This window comes from Lepisosteus oculatus, chromosome 7, assembly GCF_040954835.1.
Source record: "Lepisosteus oculatus isolate fLepOcu1 chromosome 7, fLepOcu1.hap2, whole genome shotgun sequence".
Classification (NCBI taxonomy): Eukaryota; Metazoa; Chordata; class Actinopteri; order Semionotiformes; family Lepisosteidae; genus Lepisosteus; species Lepisosteus oculatus.
The window spans coordinates 17,246,435-17,264,132 of record NC_090702.1 but is presented as its reverse complement, the minus strand read 5'-3'; the positions used below and the strand labels follow the sequence as shown (position 1 = coordinate 17,264,132).

General features: G+C 34.9%; 1 protein-coding gene across 2 annotated transcripts in view; it reads right to left on the bottom strand.

Annotated features, from left to right (window-relative positions):
* Positions 1-10,721: 10,721 nt before the first annotated feature.
* The window catches only part of kitlga (kit ligand a), a 40,409-nt gene continuing 33,432 nt past the window's right edge, over positions 10,722-17,698 (bottom strand). For both annotated transcript variants that reach the window (XM_015352740.2, XM_015352741.2), the window contains exons 9-10: positions 17,211-17,262; positions 10,722-16,216 (exon numbers count right to left, since the gene is read on the bottom strand). In XM_015352740.2, the coding sequence (XP_015208226.1) occupies positions 17,235-17,262 (28 nt within the window). In that variant the 3' untranslated portion in view covers positions 10,722-16,216; positions 17,211-17,234. The remainder of the gene's footprint in view (positions 16,217-17,210; positions 17,263-17,698) is intronic.

Genomic DNA, 17,698 nt, shown 5'->3' with positions numbered 1-17,698 from the left:
ATCTTATCCTTATATTCAGATAAGTAATCTTTTCAAGCCTGACATGTATGTTTAGGGGAACAGAGACAGAAGAGAGTAGAGGTACAGTGGCAGGACTTATACCGTATAGAAGATTAATAATAACAATAATGCACCCACCTTTGCCTGAAAGATAAAGGAGGTCAAACAACCCATATGACTGAATCATAATAATTCATTTACATTTGTCGTTTGTTTATTTAGATATCAGTGCACGTGGTTCTTCATACCTACAAATTTGAAGTCGCAAATGTGAGATATAAAGTCGGAAGTCTGAGTTGATAAGTCGCAATTCTGAGATACTAAGTCGGAATTCTGACTTACTAAGTCGGAATTCTGAGATGCTAAGTCGCCATTCTGAGTTACTAAGTCGCAATTCTGAGATACTAAGTCGGAATTCTGACTTACTAAGTCGGAATTCTGAGTTGCTAAGTCGCAATTCTGAGATACTAAGTCGCAATTCTGAGATACTAAGTCGGAATTCTGAGTTGCTAAGTCGCAATTCTGAGATATTAAGTCGGAATTCTGAGTTGCTAAGTTGCAATTCTGAGATACTAAGTCGGAATTCTGACTTACTAAGTCGCAATTCTGAGATACTAAGTCGCAATTCTGAGTTGATAAATCGCAATTCTGCGATACTAAGTCGGAATTCTGACTTACTAAGTCGGAATTCTGAGATGCTAAATCGCCATTCTGAGTTACTAAGTCGGAATTCTGAGATACTACGTCGGAATTCTGAGAAACCATAGCGCGTTTTTTCCATAAAAATGTACTCTATTAAGAATGAAAAAAACTAACACATGGTAAGTTATAATACAGTGTCATAGTGATCTAGTTTATTTTTATGCACTTGAATCAATAATGTGACTACCAATAACTTGAATTATAGGTTAAAACAATGCTTTTGTAAGTCTCCTGTACTTCCCTTTCATTAAAAATATACCATTTATGGTAGAAATCATACCCTTTTTCATCCATAAGTGAATAAATCCTGCATTTGCAAAATCACAATTTGAAGAGACTTCAAGATACCTTAATTACTGTATTTAATTTCCACAGAAATCTGATTTTTTTTGTGTTTATATGCTCTGTATAACAACAAGGTATACCTTTTCAGTTACAGATTTTATTTAAAAGTCTTTGAGTTTCACATATATTAATTAATCAAAAAATGGGTGAGAATAATTTGCCTATCCCCTCTAGCAGTGCCAGATACTTGAAGATATCCCAGGACACAAGCCAAGATACACCTTGGATGAGATACCAATCCATCACAGGGCACAAACAGACATTAAACACACATTGCCATACCAATGCCAATTTTCCCAGAACCTACCAGCATGTCTTTGGACTGTGGAGGTGAACTGGAGGACCTGGAGGAAACCTATGCACACATGGAGAGAACATACAAACTCTATACAGATAGCACCTCAGGAATGTGGCCCAGCACTGCAAGGAAGCAATGTTAACCACTTGGCCACATGTCAACCACCTAAAAACTTTCAGTTATCTCCTAACTGTACTACAAAAAAATCATCAGGTTTAAACTATAATAAAATAGCAATACACCACAAGGTTGATGCTGTGGATTCTTAATTGTTTTTGAGCATGATTCATATCTGCTTCAACTGCCAAGATATAGACATGGCATTGACAATTAATTGCTCACCTCACCTATTCAATTTTCAATTTTCAAAAATTCATGTTAAGTCATAAAAAGTTTTGCATATACTATAGCTCACATATTCATAATCCCGTTGCAGTCAAAATCAGACTCTGATTTCCTGTTTCTCCTATGAATAATAATAATAATAATAATAATAATAATAATAATAATTCTGTATTTTTATAGTGCACCTTTGGACTCCCTCCACCACTACCAATGTGCAGCATTCACCTGTCACCATAGTACAGTATGCCAGTATGCTCCCCCCACATCAGCTATTACTGGGGAAGTGAATAGAGTAATGAAGCCAATTCATAGATGGAGATTATTAGAAGGCCGTGATTGGTAAAGGCCAGTGGGAAGTTTTGCAATCTTAGTTTTTCCAAAGAAGGTCTCTCATCCATGTACTGACCAGGCTCACTCTTGCTTAGTTTCAGTGGGTAGCCAGTTGTGAGTTGCAGGGTGATAAGGCTGCTGGTGTCAACTTTTCCAGAAATGAAAAGATCAAACAGTCAGAGAAAAGGAAATTTGTGATAAAATATCACAACAAGCATTTCACTGGAACATACTGATCTGTCTGAAATAGTGACAGATTTCGCTGCATATACTGTACAGTATATACAGTATAATAGTATATAAAAATATATACTTTTATATACTATTATAAATATATACTGTATATAAATATACAGTATGATATCTATAATATTTTTAGTAATGTTTACAGTGAAATCTGTTCCTTTTTTATTATATACTTTTTGATTAATCTAAATGATTTACATAATTTATCACAGTAATTAATAGAACATTTTTAAGGAGCATTTTATCTAGTTATGGGAAAATATGTAACATTAATCCTCACATGTGTGCTACTGCTATTAGCCTAATAAAACAAAAGATTTGATTGCAATTCGGGAATATTAGTAACTGATTAGATGTACAGTATAACAACATGAAGCCAAAACTTATAAAAGGGGGGAAACTTTCAGTTTGCAATCTTTGCTTTCAACAAATGTCAGTGGCGGAAATCTAGAGTGAACCATTGCATTCTGAGAAAAGGATGAAATTACTGGTGAAGCAGCAATATCTCGCTTCTGAGTAATGTTATTTAAATAAGGTGGAAAACTATTGAGAGCCTCTTTGTGCCTCATCTGCACTCAGGACAGCCACTTGCATTTCAGGATCTACTGTATCTCAGTCACCTTGTTTTGTGTAATCACACAAATGGCAGAATCTCATGGCACAAAAGACTTGTTTCCACAGTTATGGCAGTTTAATGCAAAATGAAAAGCCATTGGGAGATAGTATTAAAGGGTTTTCACAGGAGTATTACAGAACAGGTAAAAGCTGTGATAAGCTTCCAATTACAGTCTCGCGGGATGTGCTCATTGAGCTCCGCTCGACAGCTGGGGGGAATATATTCACAGTTTGCTACAGGGAAGGTCTTTGTAAAGCAAGAGGTGGAACAGTAAACTATTGGATGGGACTGTTAGTAACATTAAACCACATGACCTGTGACTAATGTCCTGTGCAGGTTCTCTGTAACAGTTTAAATTAAGAAAAAAAAACCTTTGTCAGACATTCAAAGAACAGAGAACACCTTTTGTTAATGTATGTAACATCAATAGAAAGGCAGACATTCAAAATCAGACCTTTAGATTTCTACTTACCTCTGTCTCCTCCCCACACAGTTGACCTGGTAACACATTGTCCTTCAAAAGAAGGGATTGTACTACAGATATACTCACTTCAGTGCAATCAAACACCACTTGCTTGACTATAGGACATCATTCAGTTACAGAAACACCGCACACTTGGAGACAGCCTCTGAGTCTCTGATTTCAGCAGTAGTAAAATTGTAGTCAAATTGTGACTGTCTAAGTTTAGTTAGTATAGATGATGGTCAGTTGCTTAAATAATACATCATTCGAATTTCATACAAAGGACAGAGGGGCAACATACTGTAGCATGGCAATGGTGAATCACACCTCTTGAGTCCTGAATTTTCTTCTGGACTGTGACACGTTCTGTATGGTGTTTGTGTATTCTTCCTTTTACTACATGTCTTTTGTCTTTTCTCTAGCTTTCTCTTACAGTCCAAAGACTTATGGACACATACTCAATTACCCAAATGTGTATATAGTTGCCTAAATGTTTTGTTCTTTTTATACAGGAGTCAATCTCATCTTGTGAAAATAGACATAAGGTATTTAAATGGACCTAGTGTTATTTTTCAACACGTGCTTTGCTTCACTGGTCAGTTTCTGAGATGCTTCAAAATTATAATACAGAATAGTGCATGTTTCAAGAGCTAGTTAAGTTATGTAGCTTCCAGTATTACCACAAATGCATTTACAGGCAAATAAAATGACTATTTATGGGATGTTAGTGCTATTGATCTAAGCAGCAAAAAATGGCAGGTTTCCAGAAACATTCATGATGACACAGGATCATGACCAGCTCAAGAAGAACAGAAGAAAGCCGGCTGACATGAATGTCTTTAGGGCTAATTCCCATGGATAACTTGACAGATCATGTGTACTTCTGTCACACCAAAATAAAATACAGTGTAAATACTTAATGATCACCGGCTCTTTTAAAATGTGACTTGTTCGTGCACGTTCAAATGAAACATTACGAAAATAGGTGTAAAATGTATTGTTAATGGGTCTTTTTTATAACAGTTCTTTCCCTGTTAGGTAAAACATACTAAAGCTGTCCACATCTCCCACAAGTACTCCATATCTGTAGTAAAAATGCATTAACTGCCAAAAATATTTGGACTACCCCCACTGAGTCAAACGAAATATACTCCATTAGTGACAGGTTATACTTGGTTTGAGGAGCATGACACAAACTTCCATCACTTTGTCTGGCTAGAACAATCACAGTCCTACTCCAAACATATGGAATCAATCATTGAAATGTGCAGTTTAACTCTATAGGCCGTAAAGTACTCATCAAAGCCATAACTAAGTCTGATTCTATGAGAATAAGTACTGTTAAATTGCAAATATTTAAACTTATATGCATTTATAGCATAAATTATAAATTATATTCAAATCTTGCCTGGGCTGCTCTTACTTCTTGGCCCTGAACATTTCTCATGTGGAAGTTCTCAGCATGCTTCAATGTGAAAATGCTATTTTGTATGTGAAAATATGTTATGACTCTACAAATGTTTATATGAAATATATTATAAGATTTTTATTATTATTATTATTATTATTATTATTATTATTATTATTATTATTATTATTATTATTATTATTATATGTTGCTTTATTAAATTATAACCAATCACTGCAGGTAATTGATCACATTCAATTACCTGCATTGATTGCAATTGAATGCAGGCAAACAAGAAGAAGTAATCACTGCATTTCACACTTTATGAATTGGCTATGTAACTTTCACATGTTTTAAGTCAACAAGACATCTAATAAAATCATACTAGAGAGCTGAACATTGAAGCTGAAGCTGTGTTGAAAGTTGGAAAGCTGAAAGGGTCAAGATTTGACACTGTGCCAGTTGGAAACCAATAGAGGGGGATTGAGTGTCATCAACAGCAGAGGTAAATGGAAATAAATGCCATTAAGTAAATTGGGCATTTAAAACTACAGAGTGAAATTCTGTATTAATTTGTATTATATATTTATTGTTTTTATGAACTTAAAGTCAACATTGGGGTAATACAAAATAATTTAAAAGGTACATATATTTCTCCCTACTTCTGTACAGTATATTTACCATTTTAAGTTCATAGCCATTTCAGTTCAGTTACCCATCAGTTACCTATTAATTTTAATGCAGTGTTAAAAATGTGTTTTCTTTTTTTTATTATAAATTCTAGTGTTATACTGTAAATATTAGTAATTATGGTGCGCTGTTTGTACAGCACGTTCTTCCCATGTGTTTATGGGGTTCTTCCAGGTGTTCTGGTTTTCTCTCACAGTCCAAAAACATACTGGTAGGTTAATTGTCTCCTACTGTATAAAAACTGGCCCCGTAATGAGTTAATACATGTTTATAGCTGTTTGTGCCCTGAGATGGACTGGAGTCCTGTCCAGGATGTACGTATTCTGTTTTGTGCCTGTTGCATGCCGGGACAGGTTCTGGTTCCTCCAGTATCCTCTATTGAATAAAGCAGTTAGAAAATGGATGAATAGTACTGTATACAAGAATGATGTACTCCTAATTGAATTTTTCTCTGTATTACACTGATGAAAGAACAAATGTTCTTTTTTTATTTATGAAACGTACAGTAACCTAATACATCACGTTGTACATTGGTTGTGTACAGTGACTAATATAGCAGAAAATATTATATAATGCTAGAAAATACATGGAAATATATGACTCATAAGGATAGACCTTGGTTATAAAGTAGTTTCCCATTGTACTTCCTGTAAAAATATTTTTAGAAAATGCTTCCTTCCCCCCTGATGAATATATCATATCTTTCCTTCATAAATAACAATGAGAAAGTGGAAGTTTCAATTCAATGTATTTTTACATAGCACCTTTCACAACAAGGTTGGCCCAAGGCGCTTAACAAAGCAAGTGACCAAACATCTTGTGAATACAGAACAGAAAAGACCAGAGGACAACGGAGGAGAGGAACCAAAAACGCCTTAATAAGGAGAAAAAATACCTCTAGGGGTCCAAGGTCAACTGGCTGCCTAACCCCTTTGGGAATGCTAACATTATAAAAAATGAATAAAGGTATTAATCCATCCATCATGTCTTCTGTATGTCAGTACTCCATGCAGATCTCTGTAGACCAGCAAAATCCTCCTAAATGATAGCTACTGTATATTCAAGATATCCCTCTTGGATCCATGGCAATAATGCAGCATCCAACTCAGATGGTGCGCACTCTGGGTGCCATCCGGACATATGGGGAGGAGAATAGGATAGTTTGGTCAGAACAGATGTATATACCTGGTGGGCCAACACAGAAATACACAATGGCATGTACAGCAGCATCACCAGCCGTGGTTGCAGCAGCTTATGATGTAAGGTGTGAGTCGGCTAGGCTGAAGTAATAGGTTTTCAGTCTGGATTTGAATACGAGATTGACTCGGCATCCTGTACATGGGGTGGGAGACTATTCCATAAGATAGGGGCTCTGTAACTAAAGGCTTCACTGCCAACTGTTTTTTTTTTTATTCTTGCTTGGAATATGAAGAAGACCTGCATTCTGTGATCTAAGCAGGTGACTTGGATTGTATACATTAATAAGTTCTATTAGATAGACAGGTGCCTGAGACAAGAAATGTTTACTGAAGGTGTCTGTCTGTATGTCCATATGTATGTTAAAGTCACCTAATATTACAACTTTGTCTAAATAATAACTAAATCAGAGAGCAGTTCACCAAATTCAGCAAGAAACAATGCATATGGTCCTGGGGGTCTGTACACTAAAAGAATGTATGTAGAAGATTCGGGTGCTATTTTAAGAAGCACTGCTTCACATGTGTGAAAGTCATTTATAGATTTTAATTCTATTCTCAGAGACTCACTGAAGACGGCTGCTAGGCCATCTCCATGCCCTAAGCAATGAGTTTTCTGTAAAAAAGTATAGCCATTAGGTGAGGGATCAACTAAAGGAATAGTGTCAGTTGGTCTAAGCCAGGTTTCTGTTAGTAGGCACAGGTCAGAGCTGGTGTCAATCACCATAGCATTAACCAGAACTGATATGTTGCCTACTAAGCAAACACTTAACAGTGGGCATTTAATGGTAGTTTCATGTGATTTAGGCTTACCAGTGGAATGGGGATTAAATTATCAACACAACAACCCCTAAAGAAACGTCTGAATTCTAGTCTAGGTCTAGTAATGGTTCCAATACTCTGTCTATTCACACTCATATCTGGATCTGAATAGTAATGTGATTGATGGGATGCCGTGTGGTAGTCAGTACACCTGGGTACAACCTTGGTCAGTACAGGAGGTGAACTAGAGGTAGGATTAGAGATTTAGGATCATATGGCTGAGGTCTGGGTGGCACTCTTAGAAGTCAAGCAAGCAATTTGTCTGCTTTATTTTGGAATAGAATTAATGATCCCCTCTGGTTAGGGTGGACACCACCCCATTTATAAAAGCCAGGCCTTTCCCCAAAAAAATCCCTATTATCCTATTAAGCTTTATTAAGGAACAGCGTATTATTTCTGTGGAAGTTGTTTATTAAATAGCATTTCTATTTTAGACGAATAATTAAACTCTTCTTCAGTCAATAATTCTTGATAATATTAGAACAGTGACCACAATGAACATAGAATGACTGAGAAAAAAGAAAGTTTAGTAATTTTCAAATATATTTTTTATGTTTCATAAAGCTTGTATTAAAAGTATTTGGATTCTTAGTATTCAGAGATGTCTCAAATCTGTAATTCAGATACTGGAATTTGGTGCTCACTGTTGCAGGTTTACAACCTTTATGGAAGGAAGCACAATTTGTCTGTTGAAGTGTCACAATAGCACAATTATTTATACCAATTGGTAATTAAAAAAAATAATAATTTGATTAATCACAATAAACATTTGTATATTCTTACCAGGGAAAAATCTGGAATGTGCAGTTACAACCTGGACAGACGAGTGTGGCATGGAACTTGCCTAACAGAAAATTCAATTCTAAGATTTGGAACTGTCAAAAGGAATTTTAAATGAGCACACCCTCACTATGTAAATCACAGATTTATGTTAAATAAACAGAGCAGTAACACTTCAAAGTAGTACACACAAGTTACATTAAATCTCCCTTATATTGTACTCTTTAATATTCATATTCACAAATTTAGGAACAAATTAAAAACTAATTTTGTCCTGATATTTCCTTTCATTTATCATGTAATAACTAAATATATATTTAGCTATGAAACAAGTTCAATATGCTCTTTTCAGTTGCTAGGGAAGGGCCAAAAGACCTGCACTAACATTTTTATTTACTTTCTCTTGGTGCGGTTCCTGGAATCTGTTAAATGCAAATGATGATGTGTGAAAACTCTTGAAATTTGCTCCCTCCTTCAGAATGCTGGATCTTGCAAAACATGCTTTGTAATTGTAAGGCCAGGGCTGCCAAAACCCCTCTCTCTTGACAAGGAATGAACCAAGGATGCTGTTGCAAAGGTGAAGATTGACTATAAAAGATGTGTTCAAAGAGTCTCAGCAGGTGAATACTCATACATAAGAGAGGTATGACAATTCAACTGGACCTTCTTCTGAACATCTGATTCAACAGCTCTACTTCAGTAGATCAGTCAAATTATAATTAACACGATGAGATTATAAATGTACAGGGGAGCATACTAAATAGTCTAGTGTTTGGCATTAAACTCACTTGGCTGAGGAAATGACAGCCAGGACTTTGAGATAAAGGTGGCCACAGCCCCTCCACCTAAAAGCATAAAACAAACAATGACCTAGCTATTTATCCCTGACCTTTCTTTGATGAAGTCAGTTTGGATATGCAGGGTTTTGGAGGAACACCAATCAGAGAATGTGTGTCATGGCATGAAGTGAATGAGAATTGCGTATGAGGCAGGTGATGGAACGCAATTCAGCAGTTTTCTATAGTGAGCTGCACAGGAAGACACTGTGCCGAAAAGAAATAATTGCCTGAGGTGATCTCCACTGACACAGAAGTACAATAGGAATAGTAATGGGTTACCACTTGCTGATGTTTGCTGTCACCTAATGGCTCAGGACAGATTCCAACAAGAACCCCTAAAAGAAGAAACGATTACAGCTTAAGGGTTGTTATAAAAATGATGATCCTGAAGAAAAATAGCTCTAAACAGATGAGCTTGGTGCACATTAGAGCTTGGGAATGGAAGCGTTTTGGAAGCGGGGGAGGGAAGGTTGGATGCCAGTGGATGCGGGTAAGAGGGTTGGGAATCTGTAGCCATTTAAACTGGTGTTGTAACTGGCACTGGCATCAGGACCAAGGAGTTTTGAGAACGATAACTATCAATGCAGACTGACGCCACGTGCTCACACCCTAGGACTTCTACAGGAACCAGAAAAAGGAAGATTGGGGAAGGAAAGAGAGAAGGAGATATAAAACAACAAAGACAGGCTTTAGCTAAAGGAGCAGTGAGTTGGGTTCTCAACCAGAAAGAAGAGAGAAAATGGGGGAGAGAGAGGGAGAGTGTAACGCAAGTGGGAATTACAAAAAAGAGAGGAATGGGGAGGGAGAGAAGGGGAATGGGAGATGCAGCAGTTGCAGTTGTTCCAGAGATTCAGGTGGGCTGACAATATCAAGAAAACTGGAAAAAAGGAGCAGATATATCAGAAGGTGCAAATAGACAGATGTTTTCTGTGGATAAGTTGAGACTGAAAAGGACTCATTGGAATAAATGGAAATTATATTTTGTTTTACTTAAGACTTTAAAAATGTAAAATAAAAATGTATACAAGGAGGATACAACCTCTTTTATGATTCATTTTTCTTACCAGACTAAATATTTAAGAACAAACTCTTAGTTGAAATGATGACCTGGGGATGGATGGATATGACAGTAGATTCACTGGAGAATTTTGAATGATGTTAGTAGCTTAAGGATACAACAGAAACACCCCACCAAGGATTCTCTGGAATCCAAAGCCCTAATCACTCCTTCAATCTAATGCCTATTGGAAATAACTAAATGGGATCCCTAGATCTATAAACCACAAACAAGACTAAATTTCCTGCTTCCATTGATCCCCTTCTGTATTTTCTTGTGCTTGAAAATTTCTGTGTGTCTAATGTAGCAATGCAATCCTTATTTCAAATATTTGATACAAATCTTTGTCTAAATGCAGGCTACCTGCAAAGATTTTTTTTAAGACAGCATCAACAGATTTTGTCAATCATAAGTTGCATGAACACCAGCATGAACTACTGTAAAGCTTTTTACAAAAAATAGGCTAGGAAGGTACAGAATGTAATAACTTTAAGGCACAGATGGTAGTGGAAAATAGACTGAATGGTGTAGAATTGTTTCTGCCTCTTGTGCAACCAGAATGTTCACAAAATTCAAACAAAGACAAAAGTAGATAAACTTTTATTTTATATATATATTTATATTATTACAAAAATACAGAATGAGCTGCTACCCAGACATCCACTGGGCTACAGTTTACTTTACTGTTTTGGCACCCAAACTAACCTCCTAACTGGTAGCCTTTTGTTTTAGATAGTTTGTATGTGTTAAAATGTCAAGTTAAAACCATTGAAAATCTTTTTCTCTGTACAGAATGATGTTTCTGCCTGCTTGAGTTCCAATAAACAACTGTATTATGTATTATTTATGTAACTGTACATAAACAACATTGATTTCTTCTGTGGAGCAATACCCTAAATTCTAGGGGATGCCACCAATAATTGCTTAGACAGCTTAAAACTGCTTGAACTCAGAACTTTCATACAATATGTAAAACCTTCAAACTTCTAAAGTTTACTATAAAACATTCTTTCTTTTTTCTTAAACAGTTGCCACATCTGGCAACATCAAACTATAACCTGACTGGGTGCTGGAATAAAGTAGACACAGCCCTATCAACTGCATCATTATCAGTTGAGCTGGGATTCACAAGTTTCAAAACATTTTTGTAGCCTATTTGTTATGCACTACTGAATTATATGATAGAAAAACAAAGGAGTTACAGTGAAAAACAAAATAAATGTGTGCTGAAGCACAAAAAAATAAAAAATAAATGCTTATAATTGTAATTCATAGAAACTTACCACACCAAAAAGTTTTCATCCTTAACATTACATTCACTCAGACTTATAGGTCCACCAATATGGTATTTAAGAACAAAATTCATTTGAATGATAAATACAATGTCAATTATATCCAAACCACACATGTTTTCAAAACATACTTTTTTGACCCAAATACCCTTAATGTCACAGTTGTATTGCCTACAAAATGGTGTAATTATTACGAAAATCTTTTTTACTGCTAAATCAGGTTTATTACACAATAGAGAAACAGTTAAAGTATGTTTAAAATAGTTATGCCCAAAAGAAATGGTCAAAATATCACATTGCCAGGAAATGTAATAAATAATATGAAGGAAAAAGCAAGGGAAATAAGGAATGACAACATCGGATCAAAATGAGCTTGTGTTTTTGGCAGACATTTAAGTACAGGCAATTAACATAAACTAAAGTTACACTGGATAAGAGGTTTTGTAGAAAAATCATTGAAATAAAAACATTAAACTGTAAATTAATACAATGAATATATTTATTTCCTACTTTGAAAAAGCTGACCTTGTGATAAACTGCTTGACAGATAGACACAAATTATTTTACTGTTATGAATGCATTATCATAAAAGTAGACTGCCTGGAAGAGAAGTTTCCATGCACAAATTCCAGTGTCTGTTTTGAAAAAAATACATAACATTCTTTTATTTATATATGATGCAATCAACAGGGACATATCCACATGGGATTCGTAAGACAATATTAATTTCACCACAATGCCATTCTTCTTATTTAAAGCCCAGATTAATCCCTTCAGTACAATCAACAATCCCATTTTTTTGGCAGCTGCCTATTGAGTGAACAGAAATGTAAATGATGTTGGGATATTTATCCTCAATTAGGATAACATTTTGACTAACATCAAGGAGAAATGCGTTTATATTCATTTCAGTGTTTATTCCTTTACTTCTGTTGTAAAAAGTGAATTATTTTATTCTTTATTTTAGTATGTTATAATTTATTTTTCTCCCATACCCAGGGAGTAAGGAAAGAAGAGAGGTCGTCTTCCATCCATTTGTTTTTTTAACTGCTCTTTCCAATTCAGGGTCATGGGGGAACTGGAGCCTATGCCAGCAACAGGTGCAAGGCAGGTAACCATTGTAGGGCAAACAGACACACACACAGACGTGCACACACACCAGGGCAATTTTCCCAGAAGCCAATTAACCTACCAGTACAGTATGTTTTTGGATTGTGGTAAAAAAACAGAGCACCCAAATGAAACATATGCAACAGGGAAAAGACACACAAGCTACTTACAAGAAAGGTTGAAATCAGCAAAAATACCAGGTTCACCTTTTAGTTACATACAGTATCTATATCAAATGAATGTGATCTTATTTATTTGAAATGTGATATTTCTTTAAAAAAGTTCCCAAATGCAACAACATTTCATATTCAGCAAACATTGAACTGATCCACTTATAAAAAAAGTGTGAATTCAAAAAGTTATTTTAAAAAAAGTTTACTTTTGCCTACAGCATCTAAACTTTTTAGACAAGTAATATATGTCTAAAATCCTTAAAATTAATCAAGCAAACTTCAAGTTAAATGTGTAACAGAGATGTTTTCAGCTAACATCATGGGAATTTTTTAATTTTTATGTACTGAAGAAATACAATTTGGACTATAAAGAATACAAATAATTTTTTGCAGGTAATTAAACTATGAACTGCAAGATAACCAGTTTAAATTTCCCCCAAACAAATAAAAATTCACCTGGGTTCACATACGAAGTTTTTTTGTGGAAAATAAAACAAAGAACATGAAGAATCCAAAGAATATGAATATGAGTCAAGCAATTCACTTAAATATTTCTTCAGTAGTTATTTCCAGTAGGTTTATAATATCCCCCTTACAATTCTATACTTAATAGTTTACAAAATTCCTTTTTAAGGCTTTTTATATAAGGTTGAAGCTAAGGACTTACAATGACAGTTCTATATCTGGACATCTGAACATCTGAGTTCAGTCAAAAATAGATCATAATTCATATGAGTATGTATTCCTCCCTAGGAGGGCAAAAATAGTGCCTTTTACATCCTCAGAACATGTGAATACTCCACAAGTCAGAAAAGGCTCACTGGAATAGTCTGACACTGGAATATGTCAATACAATTTAGACCATTTTGACAAGCTTATATAATTTCCTATTTTAAGTGATTCACCAATTTAGTTTAATTTTTTAAAACAAGGACTTTGCCATCCATCTGAAATTTGTTGATTATCCACTATGTTTTTACATATCGTCCTACTCATATTTGGAATATTATGGAATGAAGTTCATCTTAAATGTAAACCTTAACACAACATGAGCCTGATTGTACAGTATAGATGTGACTCCACCATTGCATGGGATTAATTATTACTGTGAATCTAATGTCTATTTTGTTTTTGTAGACAACAATAAAAAGAAAAGATTTGCATTTCTATTATGACATTCAATTTAAAACAGTAGCATGGAAAAAATGGACCCTGAATAATAAATCTATAGTATTTTGTTAAAAGATGACATGACTTATCCTTCCTGTGACTAAAGAATTATGCAAAAAAAAGTATTGAGCATTAAAAGCTGTTGTGTTTTTAATGATTCTCAGTATATATTACTAATAATTAATATTTTGATTTAATAACCTTATTACCTTCTTACAGAGGCTGTCACTTACAAGTATTTTTTAGCTCTTGGTCAGAAATTCAGTTTCTAACTTATCTGAATCTTAATTATTGCCTATTTTCAAGTAAATTACAAAAATTACTTTAAAACGTACAGGGGGTTCAGTTTAGTTAGAGAAATATGCCTTGAAAAATACTTTTGTTGTAATCCACAAATACATTTTTATATGACACTTCAAATTTACATCTTTGTAGTTTGTACTGTCACTGGCTACTACATTTTTTAAATAAATGATGGCAGGAGTTCTGAAAATATCACAGTTTAGTAAGTCTACAGCAATTTTGTGCAAACACAAATGCTTTTTGGGTGGTACATTTGTTAGGAAACATTGCAATCAGCTAAGCCTATACTAATTTGTTAAGAAATGCAATATAAACATTTACAATAAACAGGTAAGAGATAAGAGATAACTTTATTAGCCATATACAATTGCTTGCATTAGGAATTTCTCTTTTCACATACCCCAACTTGCTCTCCATTAGACACACAGACAGAGAGAAGCTTGGGGTCAGAGTGCAGGGTCAGCCATTGTACAGTGCCCCTGGAGCAGCTGGGGTTAAGGGCCTTGCTCAGGGGCCCAACGGAGTAGAATTCCTCTGCCGGCTGCGGACTTTTAACCAGCAACCTTCCAGCCACAGGCGCAGATCCTTAGCCACAGAGCCACCGCTCTGCTCCTTTATTACTATAATAAGTAATAAAGGTACTTATTATAGGGAACATATTAAAATAAATAACAAGGGTAAGCTTGATGACAGTAGGATATTATTCATATTTAAGAAATTTAGGCTTGGAAAGCAGTATTACTTCTATTAGCTTCACTTACTGTATATGTATAAAGGAACTGTAATTTACAGATGAAGCTTTCATAGCAGCCCTAACGTAATTCCTAACTTTGCCTTGGTGCTTCTTGCAAGGACTACAATGAATTTGGCTAGGCAATCAATTTTTATACAAGCTTCACAATGAATAGAGACAAAAATCAGAATATTTAAAGAAGGTAGTGTTAAATACTATCATTTACCTACTGCATACTTTGTTTCGTTCCTTTATGCTATGGTTACTTCATCCATGTTTTCCCACTTATTTTCAAAAAGGAAGTGAAAAAGTTCTAAATTTTCATATTTGCATCTAATGGGAAAAAAACAGGTTTGTCTGGGTATTGTTAACTGAATTTTTTCATATAAACAATGTATACAATGATTGCTACGGTCTCAAAAACACAGATAGCTATATTTCTCCATAAATATTTTACTGTAGTACATGTATTCTGATCACCACTGTTGCAACAGTATTTGTGCTGTGCTATGTTAGTATGAATTCAAAATTACATGAGGATAAAAAAACAACTATCGCAATGTGAGTATGAACCTCATAATATCTTAGGAGTGATTATCTCTGTTCATCAGTTTGCCATTAACACAAGTTTTGTCAAAATCAGAAAAAAAAGATCCATCAATGGAGGTAGTGATCATTTGTGGGTGAGTTTATCCAAATGGAGGGGGGATAAATGGGGGGGTGAGAAAATAGTCCCAACACCATGTAAACTTAAAAGTGCAAATTATATTGATCTTGGCAGTTTTTGCTGGTTAACATTTCTCACAAACTCTGCCAAGCATTCATCCAATAAAAATACAAAAATACACATATTCTCTTTGATAAAACTTCCTTTAAACCATATTGAATCAGCAGATTACATCCTTTTCGTGTTTCAGTGTTTTTCGGAATAATGCAGTCCTGTTTGAAAATCCTCACCTGCACATTAATCGGTATGTTTAAGGCAGAGCAGATGCATAGATGAGTACAGCTGGTGTCACACTCTGGGTTTGCAGATAACGTACCAGGGAAGGCAGGTAAATCCTTTAATCTGTCACTTTCAGGTTAATGTTTCTGTTCATGAAAAAAACAGACTTTGGTCTCTGTTTTGGCAGTGCTCCTGGGAAAGAACAGTCATCTCAAGCGTAGCTTCACCATCTTGAGGGTTCATGTTAATCTTGGAGAACACAAGAAGCCAACATTTGTCCTTCACTTCAAGAAGATTTAGAAATGTGTCCAAATGAACAGCTTTGCAAGAACAGCTGCATAAAACCTGCAATCTGAAGAGAGCAGGGAAAACAGATTTATCTCTCAGCATGTACCTTCTGAGATGTGGGCACAATGTCATAAGCAGTGCTAAATTGTGCATTTTGCCTAGATTAATTTACAAGAGTAATTGTAGATATTGTTTTCACAATATTGTAATTACAAATGAAAGCAATTCCCATTTTTTAAACATGAATTAGTTAATGTAATCAATGAAATGCTGTTCTTGAAGAGTATATGTACATATACTTTATAACTATACTGAATAAACACTTTCCAAAGTTTAAATAACAGATGGAAAATAATTCAAAACAGTTGTACTGTATGTCATTTGACTCCTTCTTTACTTTTTTGTCATTTGTGGAATGTAGTACCACAACTATGAGTCTACTGTAAGACAATGTTTGCAAAAATATATTTAAAATTTTAGTGTGTTAAATTTTTGCACTTTTACAGTGGTTTTCCTATACAATAACCTGCAATGCATTTCTTGTGATTTCTTGTAGTTTCATTATCTATGGTGTTCCATTGTAAACATTCCTTAAACACATTTATGATGGAATTCCTAACTTCACCTTAGTAAAGTATAATGAACCCATGAGAAACCAGAGACAATCTGCACTCAAGTCACAGGAAAATGATAGTGAACTGTGGAAATCCTATCAGAACATTACTACAGTGAACTGCCATTAGGGCAGATCACCTGAAATATCACAGGGGGAATGTTTCTAAATGTATTAGGGGAATGCCCTAACAAATATTCAGAAACTTTGTTGACTGAAACAAGCTAACCTTGGTCAATATCTGCACTACAAAAAACACATATTTTAAACTTTAATTGTATTTATCATGAATCAGATTTTTAAGATAACTTTTTAAAGTTAATTTAATAAGTATTACTCTTCCTTACTGATAAAGCTTACTGATGCTCTAAATTGTCTTTTGCTATTAGTGGTTTGGAATTTCCTTAATTTTTCAACAAAATAGGAATGTAAAACATTTACTCACCACAGCTGAACAAGATTATAAGTATTACACCTGAATGGTCTTCAGTTTTTCTCTACAAATATAAAAAAGCATGAGAAATAAGATATTAGTACAATTTGAGGGGTCTGGACTATTTGGTAATGCTTGAGAGCACTCAAGTAATCCCTTTGGTATGGTGAGAACAAACATGTACTGTACTATATCATGGGTAACAGTTTGAATGCATTGTTCCGTAAAACAAAATGTGTGTTTCTTGAGTGTGGCTTTAAAAAAAATCTTAAAAGAATTGTGGACAAAAAGGTCCACAAAAAGTCCTTGTTGGAGAGCAGGCTAAGCTCTTTAGTGCACGTCATTCAGGCTTCACTATGGACTACATTTCAGGCATACAGTACCTAAAGCTTTGTTTTCCCATGCTTGCATGGACTTTCACCAGAACCTCTGATTTCCTTCTAGCCTGGGGGTTAAGGTTGATTGACTGCTCAAATTTTCCATTTAAGGGAGGAGTTCAA